Raw genomic sequence first — 14,637 nt, forward strand, 5'->3', positions numbered from 1 at the left:
TCAGAAAATCAACATAAATGTAGCAGGGAGTTCCTATTTATTCGAATTACTCACAGTCGGGCTACCTTTTCCAGCCACACAAAGTCTGTTCAAATATGGCATTCAAACGAAATGTGAAGGAGATGATGAGTTTCCTGCTGGAAGTCAGACTGCTGGTCTGAAAGATCTATGCACAGTTTTCCCTCCCTCCACCGCTCCCTTCCTTCTTCTCCACCAGAACCTGTCTTTCCTGTTCAGTCACTACTCACAGGACGAGCACCTTGCATGTCAGTGTGCGCGAAGCTGACAGGTGGGAAGCCATGGAGGAAGCCACCACAGAAGAGAACATCGAGGCTCTCATGGAGGACATGGACTTCATCCCTGGCCACTTTTCGATGGTGCTGAACCTGAACTGTGAGCCTCAGGGGCCAGCAGAGCTCCGGCAACACGACACTCTGGTGAAGCGGGAGAGCCTGCGGGCTGAGCTGGAGGGTGAGAGCGGCCGGCTGCAGTACGCCATCAGGAACCTGCTGGGCCTGCTGGACTTCCACTTGGACCATCTGGCCGAGGCCGAAGAGGCCTTCCGCAGTATCTGCAGAGAGGAGCCTGGCAACCTGAACGCCTGGGCCAACCTAGGCTGCGTCTACGACCGCCTCGAGAGGGAAGAGGATGAAGGGGTGTGTGTGGAGAGGGTGTCTGCCCTCATGGGTGAGGAAAGCGGGGACAGCGGGCAGGGAGAGACCAGGCTGCGAGCAGCTCGGTGCTTGGCCGAGCAAGCGTATGCATACCCATATGACATAGAACTGCATCAAGAAGATGACCTGAGGGAGCGGTTAATTACCGCCTGTACCCTGTACAACAAAGCTCTGAACCACGGAGGAGACCTGGTGAGCTCAGTTTTTAATATAGTTTTGAACAAACAGCATGTTACTTCCATTGGTGAGATTGTATTGAGGTGAAAGAATCCAGTCGGTTTTCGTAGCAGAAGCTGGAAGAAGTGAAGGAAATTTTCACAATTTATTTCTCTGCTGCTATGCACATCATGAATGCATTTTATGGAGGGCTATCCTGATTATTGCAAAAGCAAGGCCTCTATGCTCTAGTCCAATAGGAAGTAGAACCTTATATGCTGTATTATTACATTGAACAAACTGTCTATTTTACAGATACCAACAGAGGAAAAGATGAGTTGGTATTTCCAGATGTCCACAATTTACATAAGGTATTACCTGATGAAAACATGAACGATGATTAGCGGTTGAGATTTTGAGAATGTAAAATGAAAGAAATTCTCCCGGTTTTAGGCTGGATGAAATGATGAGGGATAAGGCGGAGGTGGACTACTCCAGACTACCACATTTTAGCAAGGCTCTCAAACTGCTCGCTGAGACGCTGAAATCTGACAAAGTTCATCTGAAAGGTAACACGCTCTGTAACAGAACATTTCATAGGATTCTCGAGATGTGACCCGAGACAGACTTGTTGTCAGACGTCTGGGGGAAAGGGCTGAACGCAGGATTGACACCAAACACCGGAGAACATTACTGCTGCCACGAGCCGCCTGCATGAATCAGAGAAGGAAAGTCTCTATGTCTCTGGCCTGCCTGACAGGTTATAAAGTAGCATCGCACCCAGACCTAGACATGCCTAGACATAAATTTTGTAAAGTTCTGTCTTTCTGCTATGAAATGACAATGCATCACAGCCACTGACAGTGAAGTATGTGTAATAAAACTCAACACAAAACTGGAGATTATACAGGGATATTACGAGGGAAATGTGCTGGATTATCCAGGATGAAGATAAGATAAGTGGACAGTCAAAGATAAGAACAGCACAAGACAATAGCACAGTCACTATGTCGTCTAAGGACTCTTGTGACATCAGGCCTTGATGTCACAAATCTGGGGGAATAAGAATGAGCCGCGCTGATTGAGATCCAGATGTAGGGTGATGTAAGGGTGCTGTAACCTGTGGCGCTTCTTTACCCATGTTTTCCAGCTCTTGCATGGTGTTATGTCGGTCTCATGCTGGAAAGGAAGGAGGAGTTTTCCACTGTGCCCATGGCCATCCATGACTGTGGATTCTCTGGATCAGAACCTCTGGCTTGCTATGCATTGGTGCCGCACATCCCCATTGGGTTTTTTTCTCTAGTTTATGACGTTGGTAATGTAGACACTGTCTCTCTGGATAGTGAAAAAATCTAAATGTTCATGTAATATTTGTTTATTCTGCAGGCGATCGATCTTGCCACAGACAACGCATTTGTGTTGAACCAGCTGGCAAAGGTGTTTTACCAACTAGGCAAGCATGACATGGTGATGGGCATCTGCAATATGGCACTCACCGTGTTGCCAGACGCAGAACTCAACTGGCAGGCCTACTGCACCCGGGCCAAAGTAAGGGAGCATTACTGACCTCAGTCAACCCCAAAAGACACAACTATAAGAATAACATGCACATACCCATCTGTACAACCACACGTATGCTTTTTCTGCATGATACCAAACATTTGATATGAAAATGACCTGAATTCCAATTGATGAACATTTTACCTATTTAATACAGATCAATGTCACCACCTATATGAGAGACCTGGAGAATGCCAAGCTGGGCCACACCAGCATCCCAGACAGACAGAACCTGAGGGAAGCCAGAGCTGACCTGGAAAGGGTCCTGTCTGTGAGACCCTGTCTGAGGACACACCTGGAAATGGCGCAGGTGGGAAATGTGGTTAATATATTTAATACATATAAAATAGTATTGTATTAATATATTACAATATTGATAAACCAGAGAGATTATTAAGTGGCATTTCACCAACCTAAATGGAGGAGCAAAGCAAAAAAAGTGCCTCAAACTTGATTTTAAGTAGTGCACTGAGCTCAATATCTAAATGTCTGTCCATTTGGATCCTTATAGTGGCTCATCAAAAGCTTATTATCTGGACAATTTTTCATATTTAATAAATATTCATTTAAGAGGCCACTTTCAACCATATTTTAAAGTATGAACCAGCAGCAAGTAGGTTACATAATCTCTGAAACAAATTATAGCCCACCCATGTGCTGGTCGTTGGAATGTGTTTTGTTTATCTGACTTTTTTTTAGAAAAGGTGAGATTAAATCTGTAAAATCAATGCCTCTGTATGTCTTCAAGTACTCATCGCCCCAATTTTAAATGATTGTCATTGTGAAACACTGCAGCACAGCACACGGTGCACACAACGAAATGTGTCCTCAGCATTTAACCATCACCCTTGGTGGATGCAGAGAGCATCCTTGGATGCACCCGGGGAGCAGTGTGTGGGGACAGTGTTTGCTCAGTGGCACCTTGGCGGTTCTGGATTCGAACCCCGGCAACATTCTGATTACTTGCCTTGGGGTTTGCATTACATAAAATTTCATTTCATTTTAGTGTTTTGTTTACATTTCTGGCATTTATCCAGAGTGACCTACAATCAGTAGTTACAGGGACAGTCCTCCTGGAGACACTCAGGGTTAAGTGTCTTTCTCAGGGAAACAATGGTAGGGAGGTTTTGTGGGGTTTTGAACCTGTAACTTTGTGGCTGTCTGGTTTACTCAGTGTGTAAGTACACTAAATATTTTGTTTATGTGTTACTCTGGGTATATTTGCATGTAAGTCATGGTTTGCCGCTGCTTGCTGAAGGTGCATTACTACATGGGAGTGGACGCACTGCAGGAGAGTCTGCTGGTGGACGAGGCTGCAGTGAACAGAGCTCTGGTGAGCCTGGCCCTGGCGATGCAGTGCGAAATGGGCAGCACCCTGCCCGAGCTGCAGTTGCTGCGGGGACGCTGCCTGCTGCTGAAAGGTGAAGAGTGGAACGCGGTCAACTGCTTCCGCCGGGCCCTGAAACTGCAGAGGCCCGGAACCTGCGACCCGACCGCCCTACGGAACCTTCTGGAGGGCCTGCTGGCCTGCTACTCTCAGAACAGACAGGACCCCGAGGCCGCCATTGGCCTGCTGGAGGAGTGCGTGCGGCAGGCGGAGGAGAGGTATCCGGCCAGGGCTGTGAGGGAGGAGCTGAGGGGGCTGTCCCGCTCACACAGGGCAGAAGTAAGAGAACTCTCGCTCACACTGGTGAAGAGGGGACGGACCGAGCTGATCCGCATGCTGCTGGAGAGCATACAGCCCCGGGCCAAGGCTCTACTTGTAAAAGCCCACTCTGTGTGAGGATGTGAGACAGACCTGTGGACTGGATATGGAGAATGCTGTGACACAGGAATATCACTTGAGACGGGATTACTGCAAAATTGACAGCTTTCAGAAAAATCCACCCTCATAAAAAAACAAAAAAACAAAGATATGCTTGAAACACATCACCAAATGACATAGCGATGTGTGACTAAGGGCAGGAATTTAAAACATGAAATACTCAGTACAGCCAAATGATATTTTAAACACGCTGACAGCCATAATTAACGTGTGCACGTCACTTGCAATAACTTTTATATAATAATGTCACTTCACCTGAAAAGCTTGTTTAGGGTTGTTCTGTCACTCTGAAATCTTGTAAATACGCTGAAATGTGCATATTGAACTGAAATAGTAACATTTCAAAACGTGTTCTTTATGCCAAAGAACATTAAAGAAAGTGTAAACCACAGTGAATTATTATCATTTTTATTATTAGTGCAAGGACACATCAATAAGCATTTATGAAAACATGATTAGGATCAACGTTTGCAGCTGAACCTGTTATCAGATGGCAGTTTAATGTTCCTGCATGATTTTTCTCCCTCCAAAAGCAGGTCCTCTGGTACAGTCTGGTACAGTCTGGTACAGTCCGGTAAAGTCCGGTAAAGTCCGGTAAAGTCTGGTTAGTCGCAGCGTTTGTGAAGAGCAGAACTGTCTTTGCTTGGTGGATGTGAAATCCAGGTCAGGCTTTAACTATACTTCAGATGATGGACCTTCTTACCAGACAAAAACTGCTTACAAAACGGAGAACCGGCGACCAGCACAATGAAGCTGGGTGTGCCAGCCTTTACCGAGCATCTGGGGAGGGAAAAAATACATAGCAATTGTAATGAGTAGATTTGTCCAAATGATGTCATAAATAATGTTGATTTGCTTCAATAGCACTTATTACTGTTCATACAGCAGCGCTGCGTACCGGATGTGCTGCAAGGCTTTGAGGAGGGGGGTCTGCAGATCCACTTGATGCATCTCCTCTGTCTCCTCATCTTCAAAGTAGAGCTGCAGTACAGGGCAAAGACTAGATTATTCACAAATCAAACAATACGTTTTAAAGGCAACAGAATCGTAATATTGTTTAACTTTTGCTATTTACTGAGAAAAAAGCGTGGGTGAAAATGGCACATTTCATTTCTTCTCAGACAATCATGTTGCTATGATGCTAGAGTGTGCAAAAAAGATTGTACTCTTATGGACAACTAGTTCTGCACCGGATCACAGTTGATCTGTGATCCAAACCAATCCCTCTACATGGTTTGTCACGCACGTGAGACAAAGTGGAAGAGCAGAGGAGTTCAAGAAATCTCCAGCATTACTTAAATCTCATATGTGGGAGCATTTTGGCTTCCCTGGGAAAAGGGAGGTGGATAAAACCACCACAGTTTGTCGACAGCGTGGCAGGAGGAAGTCGTATGAGACTGGCTGCTCATTTGAAATGGCCTCACCCTGGCATGACAGGACCTAAGACGAAGGCTGTGCAACAACCGCTAATATCCTCGGCATATAAGCAGCCCTTTGCTGCCCAGAACATGCAGCAATTTGAGGTCGAATAAATCAGAAAGCATTGGCTTAAAAAGATTTGAATAACTAAATTACTGATAATGTGCAGAACCAATTTAGTAAATAAGGCTGGTTACCATGCGAAATGCTCTCAACTACTCACTGTGTGTAGCCAAGTGTGATTTATTGCAAGACAAAAAAAGCATAAGAAAGATTGCTGGGTTAATAAGCGAACACACCAACCTGCAGGTTCTGAGGCTGGTACTTTTGGTCCGTGTCCCATGGAGGAAGCTCCTGTCCAAACATGACAGCCAGATGATCCATGAAACTAAAAAATAAATGGTCATCTTTGTCTTAGAACCGACCTCACACTCAAGATTGATCTTCGAGCACATTAGCCCTTTCTTAACAATCCAAAGTTTTAGTTTAAAAACCCTGGTACTCACCGGGACGACTCGTTGAATGCAGAGATAAAGTCTGTCTGTCTGTGCTCGGGGTAGAGGAACAGCACTGGCCAGTTGAGGGCGCCCTGCTCATCCAGGTACACCCGAGCCCCGGTCGCCTCCTGGGACAGGACACCGTCCAACCCCATCTCTGCCCGGCCTGCATCGACCATGTCATCCTTTCCCTCCTCATCCTCACTATCTGAACCCCTCTGAGGCTTCTCTTGCGCTGTGAGCTTGATGCCGCGCTCCTGTGCAAGTGTGTGCAGCAATAAACGCACATTCAACGATCTCTGTACATTTAGGAATTCATTCCAATGCTCAGCAACCTCTGTACACCAATTACAGATTCAACACAAGCCTAACCTCAAGCCTGTGAAAGTTTTATTAAAATGCTTAACACACCTTAATGGCTGCCAGCAAGGCATCCCTCTCGCCACGCTCCTTCTTCTCTTTTAATTTTGCTTTCCTGGCATCTCGATCTACCGCTCTCTGCTCAACAAAGACAGACAGCCAAGCAGTTTTTAAAAGCTTTTCTTGATGGTGCAGCGTTCTGTAAAAAAACAACAGCACATTTGTAAAGGTACTCCGACCTTCAGCTTGTCTGCCTTGCACCGCAGCTCCTGCAGACTTTTATCTGTGGGATGAACTTGCAGGCCCTCGTCACACCACCGCAGCGCATCTGTGTAGCTGCGCAGCACCATGCAACACTGGCCACCTGCACCGTACAATCACAACGTGCTCTACCACTGGAAGTGGACATTAATGCACCAACATTGCTCATTTGGGAAGGCTACATGAATCCCACACCTCGGAGTAAAGCCTTGAGGTGGTCCGGTTTCAGCCTCTTGGCTGCTGTGGCATCATTCAGAGCTGATCGTATGTTCCCTGGAAAATGCAACACACACACACAAAGCCTTTACTTACTTCTTTACATGAGCTGTGCAGCTCAAACACGGCACAATATACAGTATAGGCCAAAAGTTTGGACACACCTTCTCATTCAATGTGTTTTCTTTATTTTCATGACCATTTACACTGATAGATTCTCACTGAAGGCATCAAAACTATGAATGAACACATGTGGAGTTATGTACTTATGAGTTATTATTACTGCCTTGACCACTCTTGGCATTCTCTCCATGAGCTTCAAGAGGTCGTCACCTGAAATGGTTTTCCAACAGTCTTGAAGGAGTTCCCAGAGGTGTTTAGCACTTGTTGGCCCCTTTGCCTTCATGGTCCAGCTCAACCCAAACCATCTGGATTGGGTTCAGGTCCGGTGACTGTGGAGGCCAGGTCTCCACTTTTTGTTAAGTACATAACTCCACATGTGTTCATTCATAGTTATGATGCCTTCAGTGAGAATCTACCAACGTAAATGGTCATGAAAATAAAGAAAACACATTGAATTAGAAGGTGTGTCCAAATCTTTGGCCTGTACTGTACAAAATATGTTGCTGTTAACACTACAAACAGAGCGACAGCCAGTGATAATGAAAGACACAGGGCATGTCGGTGGAGCGTACCCAGGTGGAAGTGGGCAGCCGCTCGGTTAGTATACAGGACAGCGTTGAGTTCTGAGTCAACACAGTTCTTCTTCAGACCCTCAGTGTAGGACAGTATGGCCTTTTTATAATTCTTCTCCTTAAAGTAGTCATTTCCCTCGTTCTTCAGCCTCTTTGCCTGCTCTGGGTGGGACGTGATGGAACAAACAAAAAAGAAAAAAAGAAAGACAGCAAAATATTATTTAAACTGGGAGCAAAATGACAAGACGTAGGAATATGTCCTGGTGTACAGTAATATCAAACGTATTAGAAATATCAACCTTCGGGCGGACTGTCATCGTTGTGTATGATGGACTGCAAACAGGCCAGGTCAGGGTGGGTCACGGGGTCGATTTCTTCTGGAGCTCTCTTCATGAACATTGGCACCTTATCAAACTCCTGAGGAGGATATATAAAGACGCCAGCAGCCCATCTCACGCCTGTTCGTCCGAAATGCTTAATAAAAGAAGCATTAGTGAACATCATCCTACCTCCTCCCAGTTGCTCTCGTTAAACGCATTCTCATACTTCTGCGTCTTAAATTTGTCCATAAACTCGTCCATGCCGTCGTCGCTGTCGTTCCCTTGCTGCACTGACGAAGCCATCGTTGCAGCGGTCTTGCTAATTTTGGAGACAATCCTCTATTCTATTATAAAGCAGCTGAAATGTAATGTTTTTCGCCGCGTGTGGCAGCAACTACGACAGCAGGAACGATCGCGAAACGGCTAGAGGAACTGTGATTGGTGGACACACGTGTTGGTGCAACTGTAAAATAGGCCCCCGCGAAACAACGCGCACACTTTAGTTCCGATATCACATCGGCAACATAATACCCGATCAGTCTACTCAATACGTAATAACGCAGTTTAGCAAGAACTTAACATGTATTAACTATTTATTACATTTCCACACAGAGATAAATGACCAACAGCGTTGCATAAAATCTTTATTTGTACAAAACGTAACATTTCTGTACTGAAATCATGTACAGAGTATGCCAGTGTCACGGTCCCCTTTCAAAGTTCTTGTTTAACATTTCACATTTAGAAAAAAAAAAAAAAAACTCACCCAAAACTCACAATCATACAGTTTCCACTCGACTCAGCATGTCCACAAGAGCCTCCCTGCTGAGGAACAGGGTCTCTCCACTATTCTGGCAGACCACCTCAAACTGGGGCAGCTCCTCTGCCGCCCTCGGCCCAACCACCACCACATATGGGTATCCCAGCCTGGCAGCGTCCTTGAGCCGCTTCCCTATGGTCATCTGGGTCCGGTCGTCCAGCACCACCTCCCCCCTGAGATTGGAAAGGCCGCTCCCCAGGCTGTGAGCAAGCTCCTCGGCCAGGCTAGTCAATTGTCCAGTCTTGCTGCCTCTCTTAGGGGGCAGAACACACACCTGGTAGGGGGCCAGGAAAGATGGCCAGCGAATGGCGTCGTCTGATGAAAGGACCTCGATGGCGGCGGCGAGAATGCGGGATACGCCCAGTCCAAAGCAGCCCATCTCTGCCACCTCTGGTTTGTTCTGGGCATTGATGAAGGTGGCATTAAACACACTGGAGTATTTGGTGCCCAGGTAAAAAGTGTGGCCGACCTCAATACCTTTAGACTCTACCAGGCTGCTGCTCTCGCACCGCGGGCAGTCCGCCCGGCCAGGCGACAGCGTTTCAACGTTAGCGGCGAAGCCGCAGTTACCACAAACCTGCAGCCGGTCCTCACCGATGTCAGCAGGCAGGTGGAACTCGTGGGACAGGGTGCCACCGATGTTGCCAGTGTCGGCCTGAACCTGCACCCATCTCAGCCCCAGCTGGTCAAAGAGGCGGCCGTATGCCTCGCACACAGACTGGTAAGTGTGCTGCGCGGCATCCTTGTCCACATCAAACGAATACATGTCCTTCATGTAAAACTCTCGGCCCCGCAGCAAGCCAAACTTTGGCTTTTGCTCGTCACGAAACTTCCTTGTCACCTAAAAACAGAAAAAGAAAAGTACTGGTAACTGGAGGAGACAGTAGTGAGAACTATGTCTTAAGGCAGAAATATACTTGCTGTCAACTATGTACGTATGTGCAGAAATGCAACGCCTTTAGGGGCGTTATAGGGCCGGCTTTGAGAGATCTGCACTCAACAGAGTGGGGGGCAGTGGTGGCCTAGCGGTTAAGGAAGCCGCCCCGTAATCAGAAGGTTGCTTATTCGAGTCCCCATTCGCCGAGGCGCCACTGAGCAAAGCACCGTCCCCACACACTGCTCCCCGGGCTCCTGTCATGGCTGCCCACTGCTCACCAAGGGTGATGGTTAAAAGCAGAGGACACGTTTCGTTGAGTCACCGCGTGCTGTGCTGCAGAGTTTCACAATGAGAATCACTTCACTTTCACTAACAGGTGACTATTTTAAGATCTAGGTTTTAGTTCATCACTTGGTTTGCGGCCTCGACACTGACCCCTGGTGGTAAGAAGTACACATTACAGATTACGACGCGCCGCACTGACGCAACTCTGTACGTTTACGCGTACGCAGTTTGTTTCTGGCTTTATACGGCAGCTCGGAAGCACGTAAAATCCGTCTGAGACGCGAGTACCTGGTACAGGAGTAGGGGCAGCTGTTTGTAGGACAAGCCGCCCTGCGACGCCAGCAGCTCCGTCACCGCCTCCTCGTGCGTGGGTCCCAGGCAGTAGTCCGTCCCGTGACGGTCGCGCAGGCGGAACATCTCCTTCCCCATGAGCCCCCAGCGCCCGCTGCGCTTCCACGGCTCCGCGGCGCACAGGGCGGGCATGTCCAGCTTCTGCCCGCCGACGCCGCGCATCTCCCGGTCCACGAGGCGCACCAGCTTCTCCAGGGAGCGCACGGCGCCGGGCAGGTAGTGGAAGCAGCCGGGGCTGGACGGGTGCAGCAGGCCGCCCTGGAGCATCAGCCTCTGGCTGCGGCAGGTCATGTCGCCGGCGTCCTGGCCCTCGCGGAGGTTACAGGGCTGGAAGAGCCGCGACACTCGGGCCGGGGGCGCGTTCGAGGCGGCGCGGCTCACGCATGAGAGCCCGGGCGCCGCCAGCGGTCTACGGCGGGAGAGCCGCAGGAAAGGCTCCATTCTGGCGTTACGGAGCAAACCGCCGATTAAACAGCGATTGCATGATGCGACTTTGGAAGGTTCAGACCGACCACGCTGCTCTTCTCCGGTTAGACCGTTTTCGGACCGCTCGAGGGCCTGAAAGATGTCGCATCGCCACCAACCGAGCTGGAGTGGAGTTGCGAGTGGGCGGCGTCACGACAGTTCGACTTCTCACAACCATTTTTGTCCTGTTTCTTTCCAAAGTGAAGTGGCTTTTAATCGGTCACCCTTGGTGGGCGGTGTGTGTGTTGCTCAGTGGCACCTTGGCGGATCGGGATGCGAACCGGCAACCTTCCGGTCGCGGGCCACCACTGCCCCTCGTGTATGTTTTATAGCATCCACAAAGGGAGGTTATGTGTGCAGGAGTGAGAATATTTCAACAATCAGGGCACACACAGGGCAAGAATAAATAACTTTATTCAGACGCCCTTATCCAGACTGACTTACAATCAGTAGTTAGGACAGTTTTTCCAATGTGGGCGTGGCCAAGAACTGACACCACAGTCAAATGAAGTTTAGTAGTCATCAAACGACTAAAACCACAGCATGCATGCTTCTTTAAGCATCACTTGTCATGCGCTGGTTGCTGCTGACGGACAGAAGCAATGGAGACAACCCTGGAGCGATGAAGACACGAGTGAAGGAGATGAATTGACCACACTTTGCTTCTTGGACCTTTTTGGCACTCTGCTTTTCCTTTTTTTTTTGACCGGTGGTAACAGTTCATTGTCAGGGCAAGTACAGGGCATTTCTAGCAACTAAGGTGTGGTAGTAGCCTAGTGGGTAACACACTCGCCTATGATCCAGAAGACCCAGGTTCAAATCCCACTTACTACCATTGTGTCCCTGAGCAAGACACTTAACCCTAAGTTGCTCCAGGGGGGAATGTCCCTGTAACTACTGATTGTAAGTCGCTCTGGATAAGGGCGTCTGGTAAATGCAAGGTGGAATGTGGGGGGGGAATAAATAAATAATACGTACAGCAACACCCACCCAAACATGGATATGCGTAAGAAAATACAATACTCTTCTGTACGAAATGCCACTGAGCTTCATCACTTCTCTACCCTCCTATATATGACAACGTGAACAGTGTCTCAATGAGAAGAACTCTTCGCTATTGTACAATTGTCAAAGAAAGAGTATTCGTCAGTTTCCCCCTTGCCTCAACAAAAGGAAATGGAAGCGGATTTTACTCGGCCTTCTCAGCGCAGAAACATTCCACGAGTAGTCTGGAGTGCATTTAAAGTGATCATTTTAACCCACTAAACTGACCGGACTGCTCCACTCGTCCCGCGAACAGCTATTACATGTTGGATTTCAATTCTCCCACGTGGCTGGACTGCACAGGTCAGAAAAAGCAGCATTCTGTAGAGCTGGAAGAAACGAGCTTTAATGAAATAGACCACCGCACATTGGTGTACTGTATTTTAAAGTGTTTACAAGACAGTTTTACATGGTCGTGCAAGGAAAGCAATATTTAAAAAAAAATTATTCACAGACGCAAACAAAAACTTCTGTCCAGTTTTTTCTGCACTCCAGTGCAAGCAGGGGGCTGGGCTCCCTGTAAATAAGTCCATTAAAATTTATTTATTAAACATTACAATCTTAAAACCACAGAATGCCACTCAGTTCATGGAGAGATACTGACCTTATATAAACTGCACACAAGGCTGAAGAGCGAGGACATGGCCCCATCTTCCCAATCGTCTCTGTATTCCTGGTAACGTTAGAAACGGAAAGTTCGTAGTGTCAATATATGCACGGCGTACGCGCGACACATTGCGGACCGCCCTCTGAGGAGCTCCTCACCCCGTTGAAAGTCACCCAGGGTACGTGGGTGTGTGCTGGCTCCAGGAAGCGAGTCTTCACTGCATTCTTGTGCATCAGACTCCTCCCGACCGCTCCGGTTGCACAGGATGAAATGGTCTCCCACCGAACCGATGGGGCGTACAGCTGGAGGCACTGAGAGGTCAAACGGGGTTCATAATTAACGTGGATGTACGTCAAAGGATCTTAAGGTCAGAGAGGGCAGTTAACATGCAATCTAATACAAAAGAACTGCTGTAAGGAACATTTAAAAAATGGGAACAGTTACATGATTTTAATAAATTCATAGGAGTTTAGTCCTGAAAAAAAAAAAAAAAACCACTTACGAGCTGTGCAGCTTTCAGGACATCAGAAGACGACTCCATGCAGTAGATGATCTGAAATGCTACATGGTCCACAGCATGGATTATGCAAGACTGGGAGAGGAAAAAATAAATAAATTCAAAACTCCATTAAGAATACCAAAATCTGCAGAGCTTCAGGTCTCACCTCCAGCATGTTACCAAGGCACTCGTTCTCTCCGTGTTGACAGATGACAGAGTTCTGTCGTTCCTGTGGAGACGATGAAGTGCTTTCAAAATGCTGGTCAAGACCAGGCAAAGGCCTGTAAGTTGGAGCATCCCCTTTAAGGTAGTACCTCAGCATTGCCATAAGGAACCAGATGGACCTTCATGATGTCCTTCAACATGGTCCACGTAGGGAACAGCTGCTCAGTCAGGAAGGCCCGGCAGCCAGGACAAAGGCTTTCATAGTACAGGGTCACCTCCAGGGCCGGAACGTCGGAGTTCGGCTTGGTGCTGTTAAGCTCCAAACACTGTTTCTGAACCTAGATCGGAGGGGAAAAAAAATCCCAGTACGAAGCTACAAACCTGCACACCAAAAAAAAAGCTGAAGTCGACGTTGTAGACGCACAGAGCAGAAGAGCAAAGCGACAGGCCGATAATGAGATCAAGATCCACCTGATTACCAGCACATGACGGGCAAATTAGGAACCCCTGGCACTTCATTTTAAAAGCATGATGTTCATAACGACGAGCAGGCAGAGGATCTTACTGTAGAAAAAAAAATAAATCCCCCTATCTACGCAGATAGTAAAGGCATTAATTTCACAACCTGTACTTTTTACAAATATAGTTTTTCACGTGACCATACAGACTTCAACATAATCTAGAGCACTCTCTCATTAACTAAATAATTAGAGCATCTAGAAGGTCAATGGGCAATATAATTTACATTAGTTATAATGTAAAGTGTAACGCGTTCACAATTTGAACCTCGTACTTGAGGTGGGGTGATTGGTTCGACTCACCTCACATTCTATTGCAATTTCCAAAGACCTGCACCACTGGGACGGTGGGTACCCGCACGACGGCTTGTGACTCGCTCTGCTGCGGCAAATCCCGCACAGGAGGGACAAGAGGAGCGTCCAGCAGAAGAGAACCTCCATCACGTTCCCATCGGGATCCGGAGTGTCTGGCCGGGGAAGTGGGCGTGGCGAGCAGGTCGTTACGGAAGCTCCTCCTTCCCATGATCCATCCAGCGCTCCACCAATCAGTGATGCCGGATGATCGATTAAAAAAAAAAAAAAATTAATGTGTTTCTTTACCCCTTGTTCTTAACAAGCATGGTCACCACACCTAAATCATTCCTAAAAATAAAAAGAGGACTACTTAATATGTCCTTAATGAGCCCTTGCTCATTAGATTAGATGCTCAGCATCTTGGTGGAAGGGGATTTGAACCGGCAACCTTCTGATGACGGTTCCTTTACCGCTAGGCCGACACTGCCCCATAGTTAAAGCTTGCACCACCTGGTATTCGCAGGCAGTCTCCCATCCAAGTACTAACCAGGCCCAAGCCTTCTTAGCTTTCGAGATCAGACGAGATCGGGCGTTCTGCGGCTGGTATGGCCGTAAGCAAGAATGTAAGAATATATGTATGTATAAAGTGGATATATATACTCATATTGTGCTTCCGTGTACTGTGTATATGTTGCAAACCTGTAGAATAGCTCCGGTTGAACTGGGGGT

At 47.6% G+C, this 14,637-nt stretch overlaps 4 protein-coding genes and 1 pseudogene across 4 annotated transcripts; 1 reads left to right on the forward strand and 4 right to left on the reverse strand.

Moving 5' to 3' along the window:
- Positions 1-246: 246 nt before the first annotated feature.
- On the forward strand, positions 247-4,517 carry LOC114802307 (tetratricopeptide repeat protein 22-like). The gene is made up of 7 exons (XM_029001083.1): positions 247-866; positions 1,146-1,201; positions 1,284-1,399; positions 1,981-2,099; positions 2,217-2,378; positions 2,548-2,700; positions 3,649-4,517. Exons 1-7 carry the CDS (start codon positions 300-302, stop codon positions 4,171-4,173), a joined length of 1,698 nt encoding a protein of 565 aa, XP_028856916.1. The 5' UTR covers positions 247-299; the 3' UTR covers positions 4,174-4,517.
- Positions 4,518-4,607: 90 nt separating this feature from the next.
- Positions 4,608-8,422, reverse strand: LOC114802407 (tetratricopeptide repeat protein 4-like). Its single transcript, XM_029001292.1, has 10 exons — positions 8,173-8,422; positions 7,963-8,080; positions 7,664-7,825; positions 6,948-7,025; positions 6,731-6,855; positions 6,543-6,629; positions 6,141-6,388; positions 5,938-6,022; positions 5,114-5,196; positions 4,608-4,995 (listed from the first exon to the last, which is right to left on the reverse strand). The coding sequence occupies exons 1-10, from the start codon at positions 8,284-8,286 to the stop codon at positions 4,887-4,889; spliced, it is 1,209 nt and encodes a 402-aa protein (XP_028857125.1). The 5' UTR covers positions 8,287-8,422; the 3' UTR covers positions 4,608-4,886.
- Positions 8,423-8,750: 328 nt separating this feature from the next.
- On the reverse strand, positions 8,751-10,852 carry LOC114802441 (probable proline--tRNA ligase, mitochondrial). Its single transcript, XM_029001352.1, has 2 exons — positions 10,254-10,852; positions 8,751-9,644 (listed from the first exon to the last, which is right to left on the reverse strand). Exons 1-2 carry the CDS (start codon positions 10,755-10,757, stop codon positions 8,763-8,765), a joined length of 1,386 nt encoding a protein of 461 aa, XP_028857185.1. The 5' UTR covers positions 10,758-10,852; the 3' UTR covers positions 8,751-8,762.
- A 564-nt stretch (positions 10,853-11,416) lies between these two features.
- Positions 11,417-14,069, reverse strand: LOC114802094 (gamma-interferon-inducible lysosomal thiol reductase-like). The gene is made up of 7 exons (XM_029000752.1): positions 13,918-14,069; positions 13,246-13,434; positions 13,098-13,160; positions 12,935-13,024; positions 12,591-12,743; positions 12,430-12,498; positions 11,417-12,342 (listed from the first exon to the last, which is right to left on the reverse strand). Exons 1-7 carry the CDS (start codon positions 14,053-14,055, stop codon positions 12,274-12,276), a joined length of 771 nt encoding a protein of 256 aa, XP_028856585.1. The 5' UTR covers positions 14,056-14,069; the 3' UTR covers positions 11,417-12,273.
- Positions 14,070-14,406: 337 nt separating this feature from the next.
- LOC114802745 (uncharacterized) lies at positions 14,407-14,525 on the reverse strand (annotated as a pseudogene).
- Between the last annotated feature and the right edge of the window lie 112 nt (positions 14,526-14,637).

The sequence above is a fragment of the Denticeps clupeoides genome, chromosome 13, assembly GCF_900700375.1.
Source record: "Denticeps clupeoides chromosome 13, fDenClu1.1, whole genome shotgun sequence".
Classification (NCBI taxonomy): domain Eukaryota; kingdom Metazoa; phylum Chordata; class Actinopteri; order Clupeiformes; family Denticipitidae; genus Denticeps; species Denticeps clupeoides.

Excerpts from the sequence above, each read along its gene's own strand:
- LOC114802307 (XM_029001083.1), top strand. The coding sequence starts at position 300 with ATGGAGGAAGCCACCACAGAAGAGAACATCGAGGCTCTCATGGAGGAC. Across the intron at positions 1,400-1,980 it reads TGACAAAGTTCATCTGAAAG|CTCTTGCATGGTGTTATGTC; the intron begins GTAACACGCTCT and ends CATGTTTTCCAG. Across the intron at positions 2,100-2,216 it reads CTCTGGCTTGCTATGCATTG|GCGATCGATCTTGCCACAGA; the intron begins GTGCCGCACATC and ends TTTATTCTGCAG.
- LOC114802407 (XM_029001292.1), bottom strand. The coding sequence starts at position 8,286 with ATGGCTTCGTCAGTGCAGCAAGGGAACGACAGCGACGACGGCATGGAC. Across the intron at positions 8,081-8,172 it reads ACGAGAGCAACTGGGAGGAG|GAGTTTGATAAGGTGCCAAT; the intron begins GTAGGATGATGT and ends TATCCTCCTCAG. Across the intron at positions 5,197-5,937 it reads ACCAGCCTCAGAACCTGCAG|CTCTACTTTGAAGATGAGGA; the intron begins GTTGGTGTGTTC and ends CCTGTACTGCAG.
- LOC114802441 (XM_029001352.1), bottom strand. The coding sequence starts at position 10,757 with ATGGAGCCTTTCCTGCGGCTCTCCCGCCGTAGACCGCTGGCGGCGCCC. Across the intron at positions 9,645-10,253 it reads TGCCCCTACTCCTGTACCAG|GTGACAAGGAAGTTTCGTGA; the intron begins GTACTCGCGTCT and ends TTCTGTTTTTAG.
- LOC114802094 (XM_029000752.1), bottom strand. The coding sequence starts at position 14,055 with ATGGAGGTTCTCTTCTGCTGGACGCTCCTCTTGTCCCTCCTGTGCGGG. Across the intron at positions 13,161-13,245 it reads TTCCTTATGGCAATGCTGAG|GAACGACAGAACTCTGTCAT; the intron begins GTACTACCTTAA and ends TCGTCTCCACAG. Across the intron at positions 12,744-12,934 it reads TCCTGAAAGCTGCACAGCTC|TGCCTCCAGCTGTACGCCCC; the intron begins GTAAGTGGTTTT and ends TTGACCTCTCAG.